General features: G+C 39.4%; 1 protein-coding gene across 1 annotated transcript in view; it reads right to left on the reverse strand.

The window, feature by feature from the left end:
• Positions 1–26,307, reverse strand: part of MLLT3 (MLLT3 super elongation complex subunit) — a 131,981-nt gene that overhangs the window by 34,219 nt on the left and 71,455 nt on the right. The window contains exons 4-6 of the mRNA XM_068423136.1: positions 25,356–25,499; positions 12,315–12,434; positions 3,533–4,138 (exon numbers count right to left, since the gene is read on the reverse strand). Coding sequence (XP_068279237.1) covers positions 3,533–4,138; positions 12,315–12,434; positions 25,356–25,499 — 870 coding nt within the window. The remainder of the gene's footprint in view (positions 1–3,532; positions 4,139–12,314; positions 12,435–25,355; positions 25,500–26,307) is intronic.

Here is a 26,307-nt window from a genome sequence, read left to right on the forward strand (position 1 = left end):
ATGTCATCCTTAATTTGAAGACCTGAATGCAGCCTTTGCAACTGAGAACTGACCATGGACTACCGTTAGCTCTGAAAACAGTACTGGGTGTGACCAGCAATAGGAAGAAACTTACTTTTGCAGGAAGTTCTAGCTTCTGGTGAACACATTTGATAACAGCAGTACCAGTTCACCTGAACTTCTACGATGCGGCTTGTTGGACAAATTTCCAGAGATAATGCCAGCACTGTTGCTGATGTCCCACTTCTTAACTTGCTTCTCACATATAAAAAAAATGAGCTAGCGGGCAAAATTCAGAAGCAGTGAACATTTGACAAGGGAAGACTCCTCCAAAACCTCTGAAATAGAGATCCTTACCCTCCCCTTGACTTTTTTTTTTTTCCAAGAAATGCACACAGAAACTACTTGGTTTTGTGCACCTACTGAGAAACTGAACTCTCTGTAAAATATAAAAGCACGACTAAGATAATTCTAGGTGAAGTAATACAACCTTAGCTGCAGAGCAGTTACAGACAGCTCTGTTACATTACACCTTTTATTACACCTTTATCGTGTTTGATATGCATAGTTATGTATATCAGCTAATGCCAAAAAAGCTAACAGTCAGCATTTCAGGACAGGTGTTTCTGAGAATGAGAACATCTCTTACTCCACGAACTGAAGAAAATATTGTCCTCAAAAAATTCTTAGCAAAGTTATTCATAATTTTATCACAATAATTCATATAGTATTAGGTTTGCACTATGTCACAAATGGAACTTAAAGTAGAAAAAATGCACTTGACTCAGTATTTTTGGGGCATCCTAGCAATTTTCTTTTAGGTATTGGTTTGTAATCTGATTTGTTGTATCTAACCCAAATTTGCTGAGTTAGGTTTTGTGGTTTTGCATTTTTAAAGCCACCTTAGGAATGAATCCTGGATACTTTACTACAGAATATACTCCTAAATAATGATACATTCTTTGCTCATCAAGAACACTACCCATCACTGTAACTGTAGCAGAGTAAGAAATAACATTTGCCTGAATTTTAGAGCATATTATTATGCCAGAAAATGACACTGAAGAATTGTCTTCCCAGCTTCAGGCAATTATGTTGGTTAGTATCACAAAGCATTAACAGACCTGAAATAGCTGTTCCTGTACAGCAAAAGTATTATCATATTTTCATTTCCATTACTCTCTATGTAACACTGCAACTTTTCACTTTCTTTTTTTCTTTATATATTTATAGGGTATACCCTTTATGTATCTAGCTGTAAAATATACTCCTTTTCCTGAAATGCTTAGAAACCTACCAATACATACAAAAAGTTCAAACTACTTTTTCCAGCATACAGAATTACCTCTATTACACTGCTTAGTCACGTTTCATTAGGCTCCCTGGTTAAAACTAAGGAAGTGTAGAAGCAACGACTCTTTGTGAGATTCTGTAGATACTCATTAACCAGGCTACCCAGCTCTTTCTCCCACAGCACTAACCATGGTGTGAATCCACGGGCATCTTAGGGAATTATTCCAGGTTTTCTAAATGTCTTTTCTAAAAATATTATTGACTTTCTAAATAGTATCCAGCTGCTGACTGGAGCCATACTCAGCCTGATTTATTAATGAGCACAGTTTCAAAGTGGCAGACATCCTTTTCACCCACACAGGTGTGGACTACACCAGCCCTCCCGCTGAAGACCTCTCTCTTCCATGATCCAGGACGTCAATGTTAAAATACACCAGAGCTCAGGCCAGCAGGATCTGCTTCTCTTTGAGCGGACTCTGGTAGTTTACCCTCTCAGTAACAGTGGCTCGCAGAACTAGAAAAAACCCGAATCTGCTTTTTTTGCTTCAGAATAGAATTAAGGCACCCCTTAGATCGTCCAGGTCCACTGCAGATGGATGACGAACAGCAGCGCAAGTGGATTTGTGTCGTCCTATGAAAAACACAAGGGTGTACCCATTATACCATTGGTAATGTGTGAGAGGCTGCAAGACAAGAGAGGGAAACGTGAAAAATTAAAAAGGATCGTTTTAAGCACCTATCTGTATTCCTCACATATCAGTTATCTGCAAGTTGCTATGCAGCACACACCTCTGCAGTGCCTGCATTTGTAAAATTCCAGTTACATTGCAGTCTCTCCTCTCAATTCTTTTGCCTTTGAAGAAAAATGGAGAACCACTGCTGCCAGTAAAAGTGTATGTGCCACTACATGGCACCTCTCTGAACGAACGGGAAATGTGAATGCAAAATCTGTGCTAATTAGCCAGCTCTACTGAGGGTAGGTAGCAAGTCTTAAGGGTACTGACATAAATTAAAAAAGAAGATTCAGCTTCTTTTGAAGACATTAAAAATTAATTCACACCAAGGATGGCAAGTGTGAACATTTTCAGGTTTAAAGACAAATTCATATGTTCTAAGCCAGAACGAGAATGTCACCCCAACCACAATATCATCAGTGCCATGCTGTAAAGTGGAGCCTGTCTTATTGCATACCTTCTAAATTTTACAGCCTTTGCATGCCCTACGGGACCAGTCATTAAAAGGTCAATTCAGAAATAAATTACTTTCTCCCTCGTGGCAAGTTTCTATGAAGTAAAAACCTAACGCTGACACCTCCCCACAGCAGGGTATTTATTGTCTGATCCAGAGAGGGCAAGCAGGGCTATGAATCTGATGGCAGCAACAGAGGCACACAACAGAAAACAGAAAAATGAGAGAACTGAACAGTCATAGCTGATAAGACTTCCTCTCTACCATGCATACCACCTCTAGCCATAAGCACAAACAAAGGCACCAAACAAGCCTTCTCTTCCCACCCCTTTCCTTCTCTACTCATCTGTCTATAGAAGATGCTTCTGAAAACTGAAGTCTGCTATGAGAATGACTAAAATTCTAATCATCAAGAGCAAATTATGCTTGAAACAGATGAAGCAGATGAGTAAAATGAGAAACACCTACAGATATGGTAGACAAATATTTTCAGGAAAGTAAACCCATAAAAAGTCCTTCTTCTTGGGTAAGCCTGTTACTTTGGATAGATTCTCCCCATCAGAGTGAGGATTCTAGGAACTCCTCCTCCTCTGCAGACGGCATCATTCACAGAACTGCCCTTTTTAGCAGAAAAATAACAAATAACGCTCCGATTTACTGCAACCTTTTCCTGAATTTACTTAATTCTCTAACACCTGAACACAAAGACTTAGGGTGTGAAATACAAGCATTTAAACCAATTTCCTCTTCTCTCAGAAGCAGCATGACATTCGAAAGAAGAATATCAAAAGAGCAATATTATTTATAGCCATCTCCCATACGCTCATTCATCATAATGTTGACAGATTTATAAACTGAATTCAAGTAGACTTAAATAGGCAATACAATTCAACTAGAATATGTGTAAGTTTGAACAGCTGGCAGTCAACATCCTTCAATTTGAACAATCTGCCAGTAGACAGGAGAAAGGAAGGAGAAAATACAACTATGGTGCACAATCCCACAGACTGGGGAATACTCAACACATGAAGCAAAACCAAACACCACTTACTTCAGATTTGGAGGACATGTTTTCTTCTATGTCAGAATCATTGGGATCCACAATATCATCAAATGGTGGCAGAGTAGGTATCTTCCTTTCCAGTGCATCATTTTCAATTTTGACTCTCCCCACCTTGAGTTGAGATCTATCCTTTATCTGTTTTTTGTCAGCTGAGCAAGTAAGAATCAGTGGTGGGGCGCTAGAAAAACTTTTAAATAATGAATCTGAGCCACTCTTCTTTCTTTTTTTTGCAGAAGGTTCATCAGAGTCCAGAACAGAAGGCTTTTTTGTGGGCATCTTCTTTTCTTGCTGCTGCCCACCTGTTATGGTAAGGATAGGGGCGTTTTCAGATTTTGGCTCCTTGGATATGGGTTTGGGTTCCTTGAAGGACATCTTAGGAACTATTTTTTCATCTTTTAGTCGTTTGTTTTCTTTGGGTTTCTTAGAGGATTCTTTGGAAGATTTGTTGTGTTCCCTGGAAGGTTCTTTGAAGGCACTTTTATGTTCTTTTAAGTCTTTAGAAGTTTTTTCCTTGTGCTCCTTTGTTAACTTGTGGGTCTTTGAAAAACTGTTACTACTGCTGCTGCTATTTGTGTTCAGAATCCTAGTTGGGTCCTGCAAAAAGGAGATGAAAAATATTACTTACAAAAAAAAAAGAAAAAGAACCCTTAAGACCCCAAAAGACAGACACAATAGGGACATGGGATTCATATTAAAAACTTGGAACTGCAGGTTGAAAACCAGAAACTGCAAATACCTATAAAAGAACAGATACAAAACCCATCATTTTGGTCAACTTATCTGTTACAAAGTGGTGGAACATAAGCAGATACCACTGCTTGTCAATATCTGCAAGACAAGTTAGTTTTTATCTTAAGAATTAGATATGTCTTTTAAGAAACACCATAAGATGAACATAAAGACAGTTTAGGAAATGTTAACCATGACCATTAGCTATCAGGGAAAAAAACCCCCACCATCACAAGGAAAGATCAGGGTATGAACCACATAGCGGCAACAGAATTACTTCAGGATCAGAGCAAAACGTGCTCCTGATGACATTTCAGGCAAAGTTTGACTTCTTTACTGTGATACTCTCTCCAACTCTTGTCAGATCCTTTTCCTCATACACAGTAACAACTCTGTGTCCAGCCTGCCTATGGAAGACTTGATTTGACAAACATCGTCTCAGCAGTCAACATCTTTTTATGGAAAACTTCCTTTAGCAAAAAAGCTTTCTTCTTTGTATTTATTACTGCTGTGTTTAAATTGTTTAAATTCAGCTGTTATAAGCGAGAAGGGTTTCTGAGAGGGCGATGACTCAGTGGTCCTAGAATACAGGCAAAAGCAGAAAGAGCAGAGCAATATCATTCCCCACTCAGTTGAATCTGAAAAGTTGAAGTGGCAAGGAAAGTGGTGATCTGCAGCTATAAGCAGCAATAAGGGAACTGAACCATCTGGACTGGATCGTATGCGATCCTTTCTTCTAAGAATTAACACCCAGGAATTTTCAAAAGATGAAGATAGCTTCAGTACTGCCCACTTTCACTGGAACTGATAGCAGTGGGTGCTCAGCATCTCAAACATATCCAGTAGTCTAACTGCACTGTTATAAACACTAAACACCTGTAGCACTCTCTTCAGAAACAAGCTTCATTTTTATAATACTTCAAATCTGCAAAGTGACATTTCAGTTTACAGGAACCTACAGTCAACAAGTTTAGGTTGCTTACTTTCTTCCAAGCCGATTATAAGCATTTCTATCTATATATTGCCTAGCACCTTTCAGAAAGAAACACTTGAACAAATATACTGCATATACCCATTGATTTCCTTTACCATTACCTAGAACAGAGGTTTAAGTACTATAAAACTGAAAACACTAAAATCCTGGGAAAAAAAAAATCAAGCATGAAACCTGATGTATTGTAAAATTTGTAAAAATCCTAACTCTAGATACAGATTTATACTGAATAGGACTTCATTAACAATACCAAGATGAATAACATAAAAAAAACCCCATACTAACCTAGAAAATAAAAGTATGTGAAGTTTTATTGCTGATGAAAAACCCTAAGACCATTAACCCATGAACCTAGGAAACCAACCCTTCTTGAAAGCAGGATATTCCCAAAGCGTTACATGCCACGTCAGTATCACACCCTCCAACTCTCAAACGATCAAATTCATGACTGGCAGAACAGGAATAGCTTTGGGGAAATTATACAGACTACACACTCTCAGTGTGACAAAGACTCCCATACTCACACCTTACTTGCTAGCAACTATACATCTTATGGCTCAAGAGTCTATAATTACTCCTCCCTAGGACAAAAAGATGACAGTATTTGTCAGAAGCTGGAATATATTTAATTAGCCGTGTCCCAATACACAGTTCTAGAATCACAGTTTTAATGAAATTCTTAGGTTGAAAAAGAGGATGATGAACAATACTTACAAGAAAATGTTCTTCCAATACCATTTTTATGCAAAAAAAAAAGCATTATTGGAAATGGGGAACTACTGAAAAGGGTATTAGTCAGTATAAATACTACAAATGCACTTCTGGGTTTGACTTTCAATAATTTGGTTGGTTATTCATTCAAGTCCTTTGCAAGCTGCAGACCAAAGTGGTGCCCAAACTCATCTATGTAAGATTGGATATGCTTTCATCTGTATAAAATTCATGTACAAATCCCTAGCTCTGTTGGGAGGGGACACAGCTGGGACAGCTGACCCCAACTGACCAAAAGGATATCCCATACCATATGACATCATGATCAGCAATAAAAGCTGGGGGAAGGAGGAGGAAGGAGAGGACATTTGGACTTACAGTGTTTATCTACCCAAGTAACCGTTAACGCGTGATGGAGCCCTGCTTTCTTGGAGAGGACCGAACACCTGCCTGCCGATGGGAAGCAGTGAATGAATTCCTTGTTTTGCTCTGCTTGTATGCGCAGCTTTTTCTTTCCCTATTAAACTGTCTTTATCTCAACTCACGAGTTGTCTCACTTTTACTGTTCTGATTCTCTCCCCCACCCCACCGTGGGCAAGTGAGCAAGCAGCTGTGTGGTGCTCAGCTGCCAACCAGGGTTAAAGCACAACCAACCTGTAGTGAATACGTAGATGTGGTATGTCTGGCTGTCTAACACTGCCACAGATTTATAGAACAGCAGAAGGGAAAACATTTTTAGCTTTTCTTCCCCCTTACTTAACCACTGTTCTACCCACAATGTAGATGGGATAGCAGCAGTGTGCTGGAAACTGAAGGACCGAAGCAGGACATGGCCAGCCTCAACCTCCACAGGGTCTGACTAATGTTAAAAATACAGTCAGTAGAACTGCTCTGAAAAAAACCCACCCAATAAAACGAAGCAGAATTAGCCTCTTTAATGAAAGTTGTGTCAACAAGAGGAGAAATTAAAACTGAGAATACATCCACTTGTGGGCTCCCTGTTGGCAGATACCTAACTACTTACGACTTGCCCAAGTGGGATGTGTTAAGCCAGCATTTAATGCTGTAGGACCTGAACAGTTTATACATATCATATGTGCAAAAAGAGCTGTATCTCCCTTATCCTTTGTAGCAATAGGTGGAAACAATTAATTAAAAATAATTACTTTGAACTTTTTCACTTCTCAGTATCTTAACTAGTTAGTGAAATACTGAATTTTCACACAGTGCTGCACAAATTATTCAATTGCGCTTTTTGTTCAGATGTTCTTGCATCAGTACTGCAAATGTATTTTTCAGTCAGATTTGGAAATCTATGTATCTATATAACATGTATGCATCAACATTAACAATGGGCAGAAGCATCAACAAGGAACAGTATTATGATGACATCTGAAAGTCTGAACGTAAGGTACTTCCTCATTTCCCAGGCCAGTAATTAGAAAACAAAAATAAAAAAGCACTAATTATGCCTTGAGATGCTTTACTTCAGTCAAAACTAGTTTCCTGGTGGGGTTTTCTTAAATTAAAAAAAAAAAAAAAGCTCCATATTTTGTTTGATGCAAGACCAGCCCCAAAGGTTGACACATGAACTAATTCGTAATGCTTTTATCTTCACATCTTTTTCTATCATGCCAGAACTGTAAGTGTTGCCCTAGGGAGGAATAAAACATGCGCCATTAATAAGCTAGATGGAGTCTTTATGTTTCTTATTGGTCCAAAAGGAGAGACTCATTTTAGTGGTTTTCCAACAGATGAGAGCTGTGAAATAGGTCCTGGGGCGCAGTAGCATTAAAACCAACAGGAACTTGAGATTTTTCTTGTCTTTTCAATTTTAAAACCAGACTTCTTTCCTCTTTCTGTAACATGGAAGCCAATGTTTTAATAGAAATCATAGTACACATATATGATGTACTTATATGAGAGAGAGAGATACACCCCTGCCACACCGTCTGAGAGCAACTCTTTCCTAAGACGGCCAACCCATTGCTTTTACACCTGCATTCATTCTCTAAGTAAAAAAAGTATCTTTTCTTATTTCCTAAGTTTCTGCAATGACCCTAACAGAAGCCAACAATGACTTAGTGGAAACAGCAAGAGGAACATAACATTTGTAAGACAAAAAAAAATCCAAATACATTCATTGGTAAAATTATATCAAACATAATGATGAATGTGGAAGGCTCGTGGGGATGAAATGTTGCTGAATATTCACATAATGTTCAGCACAGATCTTACTGAAAATCAGAATGTACTTTCAATCCATTTTCTTATTTATAAAAATCTAACAGTGTGTTTAAATGTTTCTTTTCCTTCTCATCTTAAGAACTGTTGCAAGGAGTGAACAATGTATTTCTGCTAAGAGGGACAAATAAAACAGTCTTTTCTCAAGTTCATATGTAAAATGGAGACTGTGGGGTTTTGACAGGTAATATATTTACACACCATAGCTTATATTTATGTATTCATCAAATATTGAAGCAACCCAAGCAAATGTTAGACTTTGATACATTGCATAACAAACATAAAAAGAATAATACAGAGGATTATATGCATGTTAAAATACCTGCAGATGTTTTCTTTCCTTAAGCCAAGTAACACCATGTATATATAGTACTTCAAAATATACAACCCTTTCATAGAGCAGTACTAACAGATCTTTAAAAATAAATATCTTAGAAAGCATGATAAAAATCTAAGGTTTTGCCAACAGCGAACAACTGTGCTACTGTGACTGTTACACTCAACTCATGCTCAGATTTTGGCTAACACAGGTCATGGCTTGATGTATGCTGGGAGCAGCGAGAGCATCACATAGGTAGGACAGGTGGCCGGAAAGAGCTAAAGGGCCACTATGCAGCCATGACCACCGGCAAATTGCCGTCTCCTGCAGCCATCATCTTTGTCTGGCAGTTTGGTCAGAATCTGCTAACTTATAGAAATTATATAAACCAAACCTCCAAGCTGGAAGGTACATAACATCAGTTTACCAAAAAAAAAAAATAGCTTGTGAAGTGGATCCATCAGCAGCTGGACTGCTGAGGCTTTCATGCATCCCAGCGTGACACTGGGGATGCCCACACCATGATGGAGGAAGAAGGATGAGCACTCTCACCCTCCGCTAGGTAATTAATTTTTTTTTTTTTTTTTGCTCCTAAGTGCATGGATTAAGAGTTACAGGTTACAAGTTACGAAAGCTTATGACTTGAGTGGTGAATAAGGTTTCAGACACGTGATAGACTAGTCTGGCAAGGGGACTAAGCCCACTTTGTCGTGTTTGTTCGTTGTATTTCTTAATGAGCTCATGAAATAAAGTTTAAATCGCAGTGTATGTTGTCCTGTAAATTTGAGAGATCCAAAGGGACTGAGACAGCTGCTCTACGGGTAACATATTTGCAGATTAAAAGAATTCCGTAACTACAAGACAAAAAATGGCGTTGAACTCTCTGTATATTTTGCAGGGTTGGATTCTGACTTCACACCACAAAATGTAATTCCCAATTTGGCTGAACATGAGTTTGAATAAGCAGCATCCTCTGGAAATCATTTCAAACCTCTCCAGTTGCTGACAGACATTAGGAACCTAATTAGCAAACAAAGCAGGTAGGGGAGGGAGTGGTGGTTCATTAAATTTTATGAAGTTATTAAACCAAGCACATTGGCATGACCATGCCAGTCTACTGTACTCTGGGTTTAGTCTACAAATTTAGCATTAGTGATCATAAAAACATGCATTAATTTCATTTGTAATAAAAAAGTGTTTCTTCAAATGTTATGCTTATTGAAATAATCTGTCCATCTTAAGACAATGGACTGGAATTAGTCTCAAATATGCCTCCTGCTCTTCACAGGAAAAGAGGAGGAAGATATCTAAAAGGAAGTACTTGCTCAAGGAAATTCAGATTTCTGTTGAATACAAATGTGTTTATTACCGAACAAAAACACTAACTGATTTGGGTAAAAAAAAACCCACAATATTTTGAAAGCCTTCACAAATACTGTGGTATTCTTCCACTTCCCAGCTGCATGCTGGAGATGAATTTACCTGCTGCTATTTCTTCTTACAGATTATTACTGTAGCACACATTTACAAAGCCTTCCACACTTCAGCTTGTCCAGCCCACCAAACCATTATGACCACTGACATCAGGAGAATTAGAAGCCAGTGGAGACTTATAAGGCTCACTGGTTTGACAGAGAAAGCCAAAAGGGGGAGTATAAAACAATTTTTTTTTTTTTCTAGTCACACACAGGAATAAGAGTTTTGGGGTTTTTTGTTTTTATGAAGTAAACCTCATTTCACTGCAGCTGACACTACAGCTCATTCCAAAAGACATAATCATCCTAATGAAACTAATCAAGCTGTTTCCCTGTATTCCGAGCATGTAGTATTTACATAATACAAACACAGTAATACAACTGATTTAAAAGCAACACAAGTATCTGTAGGTAGCCTGCAGCTACTTTTACATCCTGAAAAAATGCATAAAGTAAGGTTTCATGCATTTCTGCCTGTCCTCCGTACTTCAAAGACTAAAGCTTTGTTTTAGAAACACAATACGGGGTCTCACTAATACCATCTCCATTAAATTAAACAAAAAATCATGGAACTTCAGAAATACATCTACATTTTTGTATTTCAGAAGACGATGTGAGAGAAAGCAAACAAAGTTCTTTCTTCATACTGCATTGTATTTTTTTTTAAGTGAATGCTAAACCAACAATACCACTTTGTTGCACTGGTTTTCCTGTCTTGACTGCAATTCTCCTCTAACCAGAAAGTCTACGCTAGTACTTTGTAAAGGCAAATGGGTAAGCAAATATTCTTAGGTTCTGGTTTTCCAAACTCAGAGCTTAAAACTGACCTCACAGTTTACTTTTGTATTCACAGACACAAAACAAACCAAAACCAAGCCAAGTCATGCATGACATGAGTGAATCATCATTACAGCCAAATCTAAGGAAGTGATTTGAAACCAAACTCTAGAGAGCTACCCAACCTCACACAAATCCCTATTATAGACAGTAAAGTGTCGAAGTAACTCATCTTCAGTATCCGAGTCAATGGAGATACGTCCTGGTCTATCCAAGCAGTCAGAGAGTTATCTTTGGCAGCTTGCTTTGGCACCTGGTGTAGCCAGGCACCTTCCTTTCAGGCATTAAGCAGTCATTTTCACATGCCAAAATAAGAACCTTCAGTCTAACCCTCAGATTCAATCTTTCCTCAGCTCCTCATTAGGAAAATAAAAATAATCACACATATCCTTTAAATGTTGAAAGAAGACATGCATTAGAGACTGCAAGGCATTCAGATACAATGCAAACCAGGCAGAAACACTTCAAAGAGCTTTTTTCTCCCCCTTCTATGTATCCTGACTCTTGTGACATATTCTTATCAATGGACACACTTAGGCGTACCCATAGTTCATTACTTGACAGTTCTTACATGATACAAGATTTGGTACAGCTACAAAACATGGAAGTTATAGATAAAAATGGGTATTGCCCCTTGCAGTATGTGCACTGCAAGACTAAGTAACGTATTTCAAACTGACAAGATGCTAAGAAAGAAAATCAAAACCCAAACAATTTAACAGAATGGAGAAAAGGCATATATGTTAATTCATTTATGAAGCAAGTCATTGTGTTGCATTTCTTATTTGAACAAATAAGACGATGCTCTTTATTCTCCCACACCATTACTTCATTTTGTCAAACTGAAGAAATTATCTGCTTTTTCAGAAAGGTCCATTTGAATTACTCAAAAGGTTCACTGGACTATACCTCTTTACCATGTTCTAGGTTGGGGATTCAATTTGATGTCCTAGAGACTGACGACACATGGCTGTCTTTGAAACACTTAGTAAAGAATTAACCCTTGAAATTTAAACAAAATTAGAAAATCTAAAGAACACAGCTTTAAGTTTCACTGTACACAATTATCTTAAAAAGTATTCAAAAATACTTAATAAATGAAACTATTATTATAGTATTTTCTCATATTCTTTACATTTCTGTAAATCCCACTTCCATCACCAGAATCCCCTAATACTACAACAGACCATTAGAATTCCTTCTGGGAAAGGGGGAAAACAATTGTCCATGTACAAAATCCAGAAAAGCAGTACCTTTATTGCCCTGTGTTCTTATAAACATCCTTGTTCTGCATTATTTTCCTGTGGTGAACAGTAAGTTCACAACAAAGGAATGTCAAGACCTATTATCACTGGACTATGGCATAAGATTGCAAAAATACCTAGAAATATATTTTTTTCTCAAGTTAATTCCCAGGGAAAGCACCATTGGCTCAAGTATCTTCTAGCAAATAAGTCTCACCTTTGGCCCATGAGATGGTTTCTTCTTCACCTCAGAAAAAGACAGGGAGTTACTGGGAAGGCTGGGGAGATGAAGGCTCTGTCCTGAAGAGAACGATGTGCCATCTGACATCACCATGATCTGTTATAAGAGGGAAAGCATGTCAGTCAAAACATTACCAACAGTGACAGTCTCACCTGCCTAAGAACTAGCAAATCACATTGGCAGGAGAACAAACCTTCTCCAACAAACAGTATCCATGTTTCTTCTCAACAGCGAATGGGTTAATGAAACCACACTGCCATCCTCTACTTAATGAGCAAATCACATCTTTCAATTTCCATGCAAATACAAGGCAAGCCCCTCAGAAAATAGCATAACTTGTTCTATTATGCCTGCTTATACGCCACGGCACTCAAGTCCTTAGCACTCTTTCTCTTGTCCTGAGCAATGTCTAGTACACTTGAAAGTTCATCCCACCTGCAGTAAAAGGTTCTGCAGGCTGCTGACATCCCAGAAGCATGTATGTGCAGCAGTCTTCACTTTCAACTACAGCAATGTGCAGAAAGATTGTAATAGGTATAGGTGGCAAGGTTTGGGTGGCTTCTGTGAGGAGAGAGGGACTCCCGCATGCCAAACACAGCTGGATCCAGCTGGCTCAAACAGACCCACCGCAGGACATGTCTGAGCCTCTCGGGCAAGATGGTGGTGCCTCACAAAAAATAGGTTTAAGAAAGGGCAAAACATTTTTCCTCACCTACTCTCCCTGTGCAAAGAAGTGTGAGAAGCTGCAGTGTGAACACCAAGGTCAAAGAAGGAGGGGAAGAGGTGCTCAAGATGCTAGCAAGGGTATTTCCCTGCAGCACATGGAGAGCCCATGCCGGAGCAGTTCTTGAAGGACTGCGGCCCACGGAGAGGCCCTGTGCTGGAGCAGAGGGAAAGTGTGAGGAGGGAGGAGCAGCAGAAAGCAGCTCTTATGGATTGACTGTACGGCAAACCACATTCCCCATCCCCCTGCACTGCTTGGGGAGGTGAAGGAGATAGACAAGTTCTGAACGAAGGAATGAAGTTGAACATGGCAAGGTGGTGTTGGGGTGTGGTGGTGTTTTCTTTTTCATTTTGTTGTTTCTCATTACCCAAATCTATTTTAATTTGCAACAAATTAAATTATTTTTCCCCAAGTCAAGTCTGTTTTGCCCATGACATTAACTGGTAAGCAATCACCCTGTCTTTATCTTGACCCATGAGCTTTCTCATCCTATATTGTCCTTCTGTCCTGTTGAGAAGGCAGAGTGAGTGACCAAGCACCTGGGTGGGAGTTCAGCCCTTAGCCAAGGTTAACCCACCACAAAGACAAACTGTAAAAACTGCCTGAGGTTTTAACGTGAAAGCAATACAGCTGTAACTTCAACTTCTAACTTCAAGCTTCTGCTTTATCTGGAGTACAGTAAACTAGATGGCTGGTGAGCAAGCAGCGTTTTTGCTATAACAAGGGTCTAGGTCCCTTTCTTGACTTTAAAGACACTTAAGTACAAACAGATCACCTCCAAAGACCACCGATATATCAGCCATCACAGAGCAGTTACCACACATGTAAAGGTTCATGCCTTCCAACTGAGAGAAACTCAGCTAGCTCCTGTCTTCTACTCCAGTGATGCTGTACCTGGATTTTACTGTTTCCTAGCACAGCTATTCATTTACCTATTGTTTCAAACCCCTAAATGCCATAGACAGCTTACCTACTGTCTGACAAGCCCTGCAAATCTGGAGAGAAGTTGCAGAGCTCTGCACCTGCAAGGAAACACTTCTCTCTTTCCACAGGTTCCCATGCACAAAGTCACACTTGGTTTTGTGGATGCCCTGTGTGGTCACCCCTGCCTCTTCACGTGACCAAAACATCCTCTGATATTGGAGATGGGGAGAGACTGACCCATCGCATGCCTCATGCACATGACATTGAAGGGGGAATGGGAAGGGCAAAATTGGGACATCTAGGATGTAGATATGTATACTCCACATTTCACCTCTCCAAGTCAAGGTAATATTTACTGCCTACAGCTTCTTCAAGACAGGATTTCAGCTTTTTAAAAAATTTTTTTTAATTGTCCAAATGAATCTTGTTGCAGGCAACTTTGTTCAAAAGATCATGTGGTAGCCTGGAGAATATCAAGGGACATGTCTAGATAATAAAGATTACTTTTATCAGCCTATAAATTGAGCATCACCTTTCAATACTGCTGCTAGAATCCAAAGGTGGAGGAAGAAGGCAATAAAGTTGTTCTCCTTCCTTGACCATATGTTCATGTATTTAAAAAAAAATCTTTAGAAGTTATTTATGTATTCAAACATTTTGTGAAGTAAGACTCCACACAGGGCATGTAACAAATTTTCTCCCCAATTTCTCATTTCCATTTCTCAGACACCTAAACCAAGGCCTGCCCAGAGCCAGACCTCTCAAAAATCAACTAGGCAAAAGCAATGGCAACCTTCTTGTAATCATGATGATGTTGATAGCAATCAGCTGTTGTGAATCACAGTAAGTGATTTCCTTTAGCCTGACAATTTTTAACCTCAACTTGCCAAGGGTTTTGGTTGAATTCAGCCCAGCTGAATGCAAGAGAAGGCACAAGCTAACAAGAACAATCAGCAACAAGGACAAGAAAAATCTGTAGCCGTATATGCATACCACAAACCTGTGCAACAGATGATAGAGAAAATCCATGTCTCTGTCATTATTTCCTCTCACTGACTAAGTCAAATTGGTAGTTAAATAAGATTGTTCTCCTTTAAATTAAACTCAATGCAATGTTTTAAACCTACAAACTTCATAGAAAATTGCATTAAAATCATCTTTCAGTAAAAGTAGACATAAGGTTACCCATTAATTATAGAGTTTAAGCAGGTATTTTACTGACACAAAGTAGTTTTGTTCATGCAGCCATATGATAAAAAGACGCATATCCATGGGGAAGAAACATAGTCAGGAGGATCAGGTTTGCCCTACCTTGAAATTAAATGCGAAGAAACAAAAAAAATCTGCCAAGGATTCTTTCTCCTAGGGTTGGAAGCTGCCATTTTCTCCCTGAAGCATAAAAGTCTGACTCACTAAAATAAACTGAGGTTCAATCACTGCAAAAATTTTCTTTTTAAAATTCGGAAACATTCCAGTTCAGAAATATTTATATACTCATCATTATACACAGACATTCCTAGAAAGCTGACATTTTTTTAAAGTGTATAGACTTTTGAGATACCTCAGTTTCTGGGCAAGTATTTGGACCACTGACAGTCTCAGTATTACAGACTGTGTGTTTAGAAACAGGATGACTGTTTAAAGAAAGACCTACGGGGCCAAGATGAACAGCACTAGTACCATCCGATGTCTGGCAGATTTGGCAAATCTAGTTCCACACAGAGAGAAAAGAAATCCCATATACTTTTTAGAAGACAAAATCAGGACATTCCAAACTGTGAGCCCTAAAAATTTCAGTGTATTGAATCCTGAAGTCTGTTATTTCATTATAAACCCTACGAAAAACGGCAATTGTAGGTTCAAAATTTTTATGTGATTAACAATGTATACAGTAAGACAGAACTTCAGTTCAGACTACAGACTTTATGGTCTGTTAAGATGACAAAAGACCAAGAAAATTTCATATAAAATTAATTTTTTGGTCCCTATGATAAAAAACACATCTCTGTCTTCCAAACTGATCTCTGTCAGAAAAAGGATATGGTCCTCATTGAAGTCCTCTCTCAGAAAAAAAAAAAAAAAAAAAATCACTTGCCTTCTCCTCCCTCTCAAAGAATAAAGTTAATATTAACATTAAGTAACTCTTCAGGAACTCTTCCAAAATGTTTGTTTTCTTTGCCAAGATTATCTATGTAAAAAGTACCTACATTACAAACACTTTTTGGAACTGAGATGCATTTCCCTTTTGGCTAAATTTAGGAAAGAGACAGCTGTACATTCAGTTTAAGTTTAAGTTTACTGAAATAGCTCAGCTGACAGAATCATAGCAACTTCTGCAGTGGGTAACTGCCCTTTGCCCTCCCATTAGTCAAACACAGAAACACACAGCCTGGCAGATGTACTTCAACCAGCTTTCACAGCAAGTCCCTACTTTTACATTGCCACTGTCACACTGGCAGCATATATCTATGTATTCACTAGTAAGATCTTGTTTCCTCAGGCCTCCAAGGTACCCGAGCATCCTCACAGACTCTGTGGTGGTGAGTCAGTGCGCACAAGAGAGGAGGATGGAGTTAGGATGCCCTTCATCCACAGGGACACTCAGGTTCATGAGACAAGACTAGATGCAAGCAGGGGTACTGAAGGAGCTGGTCATACCATTGCAAGGCAGCGCTCTATCATCTTCAAAAGGTTGTGGTGATCAAGGAAGGTTCCTGATGACTAGAAAAAGGCGAACATCACACTCATCGTCAAGAAAGAAGATCCGGGGAACAAGAGTCCCATCAGTCTCACTTCAGTCCCTGGGAAGACGATGGAGAAAATCCTCCTGGAAGCCACTTCCAGCCACTGGAGGGACAAGAACGTGACTGAGAACAGTCAGCATAGGTTTACTAAGAACAATCCTGCCCAACTTACAGCCAGATCTATGAGATATGGACTGGATAAAGAGATGACGAGATGAGTGGAGAATTATCTGGACTGCTGAACTCAAATGGTTCTCTTCAGCTGTGTGAGGTCCAGCTAGAGGCCAGAGACTACCAGTGTCCCTCCAGCATCAACACTTAGTCCAAAACTGTTTAATATCTTGATTAATGAATCAGTGGGAGATGATATACAGATAACTATTTTTCAGAGATACCCTGCGCTGTCCAGGAGAAGCTCCACCATACAAACACGACTGTTGGGTTAGAAGATGTTCCAAGAGAAGAAAAAAGGTCAGATGAGCTGTTCCATAAGGCATCCAGAAGCTCAAGTCAGTACATGAGGTGAACTCCCAAGAAAGCCAGCCTATATCTAATGAAGATGGAGATATGATGTTGACATGACAGACGGTGCCAGTCAAGAGAAAGAGAAGAAAGACCAACAGCAGCACTGATTAATGGAATAACTGCTTGACGTGACTGGACAAAAACAGAAGAAAATGCAGATGTCCACTGCTGTTTTTCCCTGTCCTGCTCCAAAGCCCATCTGTTCCAGTGACACAAAAGACTGCAGTTAATCGACAGTTTGGGGAGGAGAGTTATTCTAATAACGCATGTCAGAGATGGAAGGAGCCACACTCCAGCTCACTTTCTCTGTGAAAGGAAAACTGGAGCATCAGTGTGGGCAGCTACTTAACACACAACAGTAAACTTGGACAAGAGAGAATGACCTTTCTTAATTTTGCTTTCTTCTAGTTTACACTGTAACTGAGAGGTTTCCTACACCACCACTAATAAGCCATTCCATACAAGTTTTAGCTCAACACAGGGAAGAGATGATAACATCAAAATACGGTTTAGCAAGATCTCATCCTAATAATATAGCTAAGAAAAATTTATGAAAACAATGCAAAACTAAACCATGTTAGAGCATACTGTTACAGGAATATCATGCTGGTATTTTTTACTATGATAAACAACTCCTACCACAGAGCAAAAGAACAAGTGTACATTAGCTATCTTTGACTTTCATTGCTTTTATGGACAGATGTATAAGACAGCTTCCCACCTGCCCCCACTCCCCAACACTTTTCTCACCAGTCCACCCCTAGAGAAAGATTTTTCTCCTTTTGTCATGTGTGCCAATAAAGCATTACGCATACAAGCACTCAAATTGATCTGCTGGTAGTGGTATCTTGCCTCTAGTTCACCAAACACCCACTTTGCTAGCCTGCAGCTGTTGAGCTTGTATTTAAAGCCTTTGTCTACTAGTTGCTTTAAATAAAAGACAGCTTCCTGGGCAAGGGCAAAGGAAAACATTTTTTTCCAAAAAAAAACCCCAAACAAAACAATGGGTAGAGGAAATCCGTTGGTATTGACATTATTGGGCAGGAATGATCCTACATGCTCAACCAACCTGTAGTGACTAGTCTCCATAATACCTGAGCTTCAGGCACCTGCTAAGGGCATTCCAGTTTGCTACTCAAGACAACTGAATGCTACAGAATGAAAAACTGCCATGTAAATTACATATATGTAATTTATGGTAGTTCCATGCACTGCTGAACAAAGGAAGGGATCAGGGAACAACAACCGCGCACCACCAATTATCTTAACTGGGAACCCTTTTCCACTATCCCTTTTCCAGCAACGTGTGAAAAAATATGAAATTGTAATACCTGTACATAAACCCACTGACAACTGATTCAGAAGTCTCCTTACAAAAAATTGACCTGTCGAAGACCACACTTATCTACCAACACATTTGGCAGCTTGGAGTACTCAGGTACCCAACAAGAACCACCCGCTTTCGAAACACAAAGCTTTGCTTTTCAGATCCCTGTACAGAAAGCATGAGGAACAGCCTCAGAATATTCAATGAAAGCTGGTCTTCTTTCATTGACAGTTTCTACAAATTATGCCACCCCTGATATGTAGGAATCATAGATCTACCACCCCACATAGATACTTACACAGTCAGAAACTGCACAAGCTGTCACAGTTGCTCCAGATCAACACAATCTCCTTATTGAGACACATTAGAGGTTCTGCAGGGGAATGAACCATTACCAAAAAGCTGTTGCCTGTCTCCTACTTTTTCATTTTCCTGAATGAAAAGAGGCCATCAACAAAGCTGGAATAGTCTGGCCTCAAATAGATACACACCAAGCTACCAGCTGTAGTTTCATTTATTGAGCTGGTAATCTAACACCTTCATTCAGCAGATTCAGAAAAGGCTAGTGAGCTTCCCCACAACGTGCTGCAGAAAAATTCAAATAGTACTTTCAGTAAGAGCTGTGAGATATCTGTTAGAATTCCAGGAAAAATGAACCATTACTACAATGTTTCTGCAGCCCTGCAGATGAATTATACTCATTGTGCATCTGTTGCAGACAAAGGTACTTCTTTGTGTGGTCCTGGGCTGACACACTCCACGTCGTTTTACAGTGAAGAATGAGTTCATTCACCACTGAAAGCACTAAAAGTAACAAAAAAAATACAGTTGTCCTGAGCAACTATTATTCCTATTTAAATCAAAAAAACTAACAAGGGAATAGAAAACATTTTAGAATTCTTTTAAGTTACTCGCTTGAAAGTACAGTAATACATAGTTTAAGAAAATTCAATTACTTAATTATGAAAAGCACAAGATTAAAGATAATCCCTTCCCTAGAGCAGCATTATACCTAAGGTTGGCTCTGGGTAGAAGCCAACTATTCCAACTGACACAGAGGAATTGCAAAGAAAGAGGGAGGATAGAGAAAACAGGGAAATCGCCATGACTGCATCTTTGTTACATGGATTAGGACCGTAGGTTTTAGAAAAGGCATTATGCAGGCATCTCAAGTGACTAAAAAGACATTTCTCAACTGTTAAACAGTAAAACCACAAAGATTTGAAAAAAAACCCTCAAACAATAGAATGCAGTGTTTTTTGGCAAAACCTGGATTTTTATCTTGATACTTTTTTCTAAAAATTGCACTCCTCTCAGAACGATTCTTTCTCTCTCGACTCATTAATAGAGCAACTGTCTTCAAGGGAAGAGTTGCCTCGCTACAGAATCACACAGAATCACAGAATTGTTTGGGTTTGAAGGGACCTTTGGAGATCATCTAGTTCAACCCCCTGCTAAAGCAGATTCACCTAGAGTGGGTAACAAGCAAGAGCTGCTTCTATTTCCAAATTAATTTTACTGAAAGCAGACAAAAAGGACACCTCTGTTGCTAGAAAGAATCATTACTACTCTAAGAGTGACCTATTCCTTGCATCCTCTAAATATGAAACCTCAAACTGTACCATTAATAGCCAAGTGCATTTGTAATAATGTTATGAATTTTACTATTTTTGTCCATAGTGGTAACTGCGCTCTAAGGGACATCTAAAAGGCTTTTCCTTTCATGAAAGAAAATTCAACTATTAAATGCTGTCTGTGTACTCCTCGATTAAACAACTAATTGTGAGACCTCTTCTTCCAAAAATCGTGGGAGAATTACACAATACAAACATTTTTTTAATATATTTGCAGCTATCGGAGAGAGGGCTGTATTAAATTGCTGTCTTAACATAGTCTGAAAATATTTTCACTACTTTTTCCTGCAAGAATCAAGTTATTCATAACATCATATTCAAACAAGTGATGCCTGAGCAAGTCTATGTTTCCTGAAGCAAAATTCAATTTAACTGTGTTAAAACTGTTAAGATGCTGTCATTCAGCATCTTAAAAATTAATTTATTTCTACTGGCTCAATAAGCAGATTAGGTGTAATTTTCATGTTTTTCTTGAAATTGAAAAACATGCAAGCCAAAAAAGTGACAGAACCAGCACTACTGACAACACAAAATACATCAATGGAGTCAGACCCTGTTCATAAATGGTTTTAGTGGGATTTAACATTCAAAATCTACTTCAAATCTGAAGATTATTTTTAATGACTATAATTTCGCAGTCAATGTCATCCCTCTTCCCATATCCATAAGCAGGAATCACAGTGTCACCTCTTTTCCCTCAGGCTCTTTCATGTTTAGAGGCTGAAACTAATCAGAAAAGGTAACTGACAAATCTAGGAAGGAATGCTCAATGCTTACTGGTGTTTACTTGATGAAAACTTCAATCCTACTGTACCTACTCAGCATAATTTTGTGCTGTGTCTAGAGGATGAGCTCTAAGGAGACTATATGTATACAGTTCTGTCACTACCAGTAGCTTGACAATCTGCTTGATAAGAAATGGATTAACAATGGAGTCACCATTTGTACACAGAGTGTCTTTGGGGATTTCAAGCAACAGGTTGGATTATGGTTTATGCTGCTAATTCACGAGTCACATCTGTACACATGTTAGCTTCACATCATTAGGTACTATACTCAGTAAATGGCGCAAAAAATTCTCAGTGGCATCATTTCCACATAATGACATTTCCACATAATGACAATAAATGTCATTTAAAATATGTATGCAAAGAGATGGAACATAAACTATTACACTGAATGGTTTGATTGAATTTGTCCAGCATACTCTTGAAAATATTTTATTTCCTCTGTAAACAGTTCTTTTTACATTTATAAGAAAAAGGTCAACTGAAAGTAGGTGAACGGTAGAGATGGACTTGAGCATAACTAAATCTTTTCAGAGGGTGAGGGCAAGTTCAGCATAGAAAATATGCTTCTGAAGGTGGAAAACTTTGACAAAGAACTTTGCAAATTGGATATGGCCTTTGTAAGACTGAACCAAAGGTTCCTATTTACCTTCCTAGTACAGAAATACAATCTCTGCAGCCAAATCAAATTCTTCTTGCAAGGGCTGAAAAAGTAATTTTCAGACTGGAAGCGAAATCAGCCAGTTGGTGACCTCCTACTAATGGTAACTGACTGAACATTTATGCTTCAATTCTGGTGATATCAAATAAAATGCTAAGATAGATATATTCCACAGAGTTAATCTACATGACTGGCACCACTCTAAATGTCCTGTTTGCCTCAACTAAAGTGGCCACAGCAGCACTGCAAAGCTGTGCTGCAGTTGTGTTCTCACTTGTTTAATTACTCGGGATATCCGAATGTTACTCTTACTCTCGCCCAGTGAACTAATTGCAGGATAACTCGTCAGACCTTTGGGCACATGAAGGCTGGGATGCATACAGGGAAGGGTAACCATGAGAATGCACTGGCAGACTGCTAGCACTTCATTTTAAAACAAACAAAAAAAAAAGGGTTCTTAGCCTGAAAGACAAAAGAACACTGGCTATAGCAAGTATCCCTGACTAGTTCACATTTGGAATGCCACAAGATGTATATGTGAGGGAAAACAGGAGTTGTGAGCATCCAAGTGATAATTCAAGGAATCTGCATCAAGAGACAAATACATAATGACTCTAAACTGAATATGGCAGCATGCAGGTGCCAGGTAAGCATGCACTTTTTCCTTCAGAAGGACATACTATTTGTAAAATACATATGTTTATGCAAATGAGAAATAAAGAATAATTTAGTAGTTTACGTCAGTGGAATGACTTGTGCCATGACTTTTGCTTGGAGAAAAACTGAGACATTTGGGTTTCGAGGTGCACAGAAATGAAGCAATTTATACCATTATCTAAAAGCATGTAAGTCTGCCATTTTACAAGTTCTTTTCTTAAAGCTACCACTCAGCATTTTACATTAACAGGGAATCTCATTCATTTTGAAGGACATGATCTTCATTTTGCCTGGCTTGTTGCCTGTCAATGAAATTCAGTGATTTGTTACTTTTATTTTTTCTTGAAGACAGCCATAAGCTAGAAGTATGAATTGTTTTACTTATAAGTGCAAAACCCATCTCGTACTTTATTATCCTGTAAATGCTTTTCTCAGCCTAAAGCATGGAAGTTGCAAGTAAGTTAATGTTTTATAAATTCATTCATCTATTCTACCTACACCTGGAAGGGAGAGCCAGCCTTCCAGGGCTTCTATAACAGTCAAAGAAAAGCCTGTGTACAGGATTTCATAAACGTGTAACGGGCCTTTCAGTGCTGGGAGATGTAAGCCCTTCAAGTAGACAAGTAACAAGACAGACAGAATGCTATTACATCATCTCCACCAAGTTGATCAGACAAACTCCTAGGTCACAAAGCCTACGAAGGGAAGCACAAAACACTGATAGCTTCAAAAAAGGGACCCATTTCTTGGAAGGAAATTGGGAAAATGGAGGAGAAGGAAAAAGAAAAAAAGGCAAGCGGTTTGTAGCCTCCAGAAGGCAAAAGGCAATGACGCAAAGCATTTTAAGAATGACCACGCTGATATACTCAGGGAAAGAATTTGATCAAAACACGCCACATTTCATTCTTTACAATTAGGCAACATTTTTGCTTTTGTTAACTCAAGAAACCTAAAATTAGTAGGCACAGAAAATGAGCAATAAAAGGGATGCTTCCTATTTTTACCTTTTTAACCACCCCCACACCCCCGCAAAGTCCCTGCTGGCATCATTCAGATTTATTACACTTGTGGGTAAAACTTGTTCATTGACAACTGACCTGATATGATTAATATTAAAGCAGTGGCTCATGAAGTTTTCCAGAATACAATCTTGATGTTTTATTTGCAAACACACTAAAGAGCCAATACATTGTCCAGACATGGATACCCTCTTGCACCTAATAAATGCAAACACAAAACACAGCTCATGCTTCTATTTCAATACAACTATAGTTGTAACAGTTCTTTTCTCCAGGAGGATAACAAGGTCTTTCAGACTATACCCGCTACTTATTTTTGCTTCGTTTTCAAAGATCCTCTTCAGCAGACTGAATATTCTTACACTAGCTTCCCTCTTACCTCCAGCCCAGAACCTACGATTGTCTAATTGTGCCAAATAGGGCTATCCATTTTTGTTATAACTGTTCAAAAATATAAATATAAACATCGGACCAAAAGATGAAGGCTTGCTTAACATCTCGGTCAGTGACCTGGAAGAGGAGACAGTACACACTCTTATTCATGAGGTTGGCAGATGACAACTAACTGGGGAAGTGAAGCAGCTGACACTCAAGAGGAGGGCTGCTACCAGAAGGGACCCAGACAGTCTGGAGGAATAGGTTAACAGCAGCCTCAAGAAATACAATCAAGACAAATGCCAAATGCCAAACCCTGTCCCAGCAACGCAGAGCCCTGCAGCCATGAGGTTAGGGCTGGGAAACAGCTGTGGGTGGTTGGCCCTGGGCACTGGAGGGCAGCGAGCTGAGCCAGGGCCACCCGCATGCCTGGGGAGCAACAAGGCCCAGCAACACCTAGAGTCTAATGAGCAGGTCACAGCCATGAGAGCCAGGGGAGGGCAGGGACTGTACCCTCTGCTTGGTGCTTGTCAGACCCCACCCGGGTACTGCCTCCAGTTTGCATCCCCTACACAGAAACACCACCAAAAAAACGGTGGGAGGTGAGGGAAGGCTACTGAGACAGTGGGGCTGGGCCCCTTGCCCTGTGAGGAGAGGCTGCAGGACCAGGGCTGGTTCTGCTGGTAGGAGGGATAGCTTCGTGGGCACCCAACAGCATCCTGGCACTGATGCGACGGAATGGAGGAGATGCAGTTGGGCTCTTCACAGTGGTGTGTGGCAGAAGGGCAAGAAGCAGCAGCACAAGCTGACACATGAGAGGCTCAGGCTGGAGATAAGGAGAAGCCGTTTCACCATGAAGACACCCCAGCGGTGGAGCTGTGGCCCAGGGAGGTTGGGCCACCTTCGGCCAGGGGAGGTTTCACACCCTGGCAAGGACAGGTGAAGTCCTGAGCAGCCTGGTCTGACCCTATGGCTGAGCCTCGGGTGGTCCCTGCCCGCATGAATGATTCTGCCATTGTGTGAAACACAGCAGAATGGTTTTCCACTAGCAAAGTGTAAACCTAAAGGTTTGCCCTCTCCTCTCTCCGAACGGCCAAACTTCCTTTGGGCTTTTTCATACCAATTAATTCTACCAATGTGGAAAGAAGTCTTGCTAAGTTTTCTGGTTCAGACTGTGTAACACATTATATAAATGTAAGTAGGTTTATTTATACTTACAGTTTCTAACTTGTTCTACCTTATAACTACTGAATTTATTCTGCTTAATACAGAACCATTTCTCTTTAAATCAGAGACATTTTATTTTCTTATTACTTCCCCCCATCACAGTAGCCCTCCTGTATTTCACCTCTGGAAAGTCAAGCAAGCAATCTTCATGTATAAGATCTAAGTTCTGCTTTTGCAGAAGCAAACTTGGTTGTGAAGATAGATATCTAGTCATATATTTAAGGCAGGCACAGGCTCATTTGCTCACCCATTCCACTTAAAGACAACAAGCACTGAGCTCTTATACGAAGTTAATCACAAAAAAACTTCATTTTGTTTCACTGTCAGGTCAACCTTTATTATACTAATCATGCACCAGCAATAAGCAGCAACATCTTTTTGTGATGGCTTTTGACATGGGTGCAGGACTCACCCCTCCTGCTTTTAGCAGCTTTCTTCTGAATTCCTCTGTCGGGTTGTTGAATGTGAGCTTTTCACAGCGGAGGTGATTTACAGGTGGGTGGCCTTCAAGGTGCAGGAATAAGTCATAGTCAAATCGAACTTTCTTAGGTTCTTCCTGAGGGTTGAAAATAACCAGATAGAAACATCTAGCACCAAAACTAACTAAGTTGAAAACAAGGGCTACATAAAGACTGTCAATTAAAATGAAAATTATGTCATTTTTAACCATTCTCTGTGTTCTTGGACACATGGTGGAATTTACCAAGCGTCAGCTGAGCTACAGTAAATCAGAGAAGCTCCTATCAGCCCACAATAACATATGGTAAAATGCATGAACTTCATGAACTTCAAGGTGTCCTGACAAGGCTTAATTAAAACTGTAATGTCATTTTTGGCACAGGCTACAGATATATGCATAGGCAAGTATCATGATTCAGCGGACACAAGGTAACTCAGCCACCAATACAATCACACTTCTGAGCCCTAGATAGCAACTGAAGACGCTGCAGTAAATTTTGAATGTAAATGCCTCCACTGAAGCCAAACACTATTGTTTTCTTCACAAGTTGTAGAAAGGAGTAAGAATGAAACTGCTGCAGCCAACTTCATTTGATCTCCTATGTATGGGGTCTGCTCATTTATTAAGGAAACTTCATTGCCTTGAACGAGTGTGGCCAACTAGATTTCAAGTGTTCCACCACAGCTTCCAAGCAATTAAAATTCTCTGCTACTGCAGTAAAAAAAATGAAACTGAATGTTCCCTGTACCAATATGGAGAGAGAAAGAATAGGAAAGGCAACTTTATCTTGGAAGAAATAATCAGTGTTCTACTGTCCTGAGAAAGCCTCAGCTGAAAAAGGACACTAGTGGCATTGAATAGATTTCAGTCTGTAATACCAGAGGCAAGATACTAAGTACGTTCT

This window comes from Nyctibius grandis, chromosome Z (genome assembly GCF_013368605.1).
Source record: "Nyctibius grandis isolate bNycGra1 chromosome Z, bNycGra1.pri, whole genome shotgun sequence".
Lineage (NCBI taxonomy): Eukaryota > Metazoa > Chordata > Aves > Nyctibiiformes > Nyctibiidae > Nyctibius > Nyctibius grandis.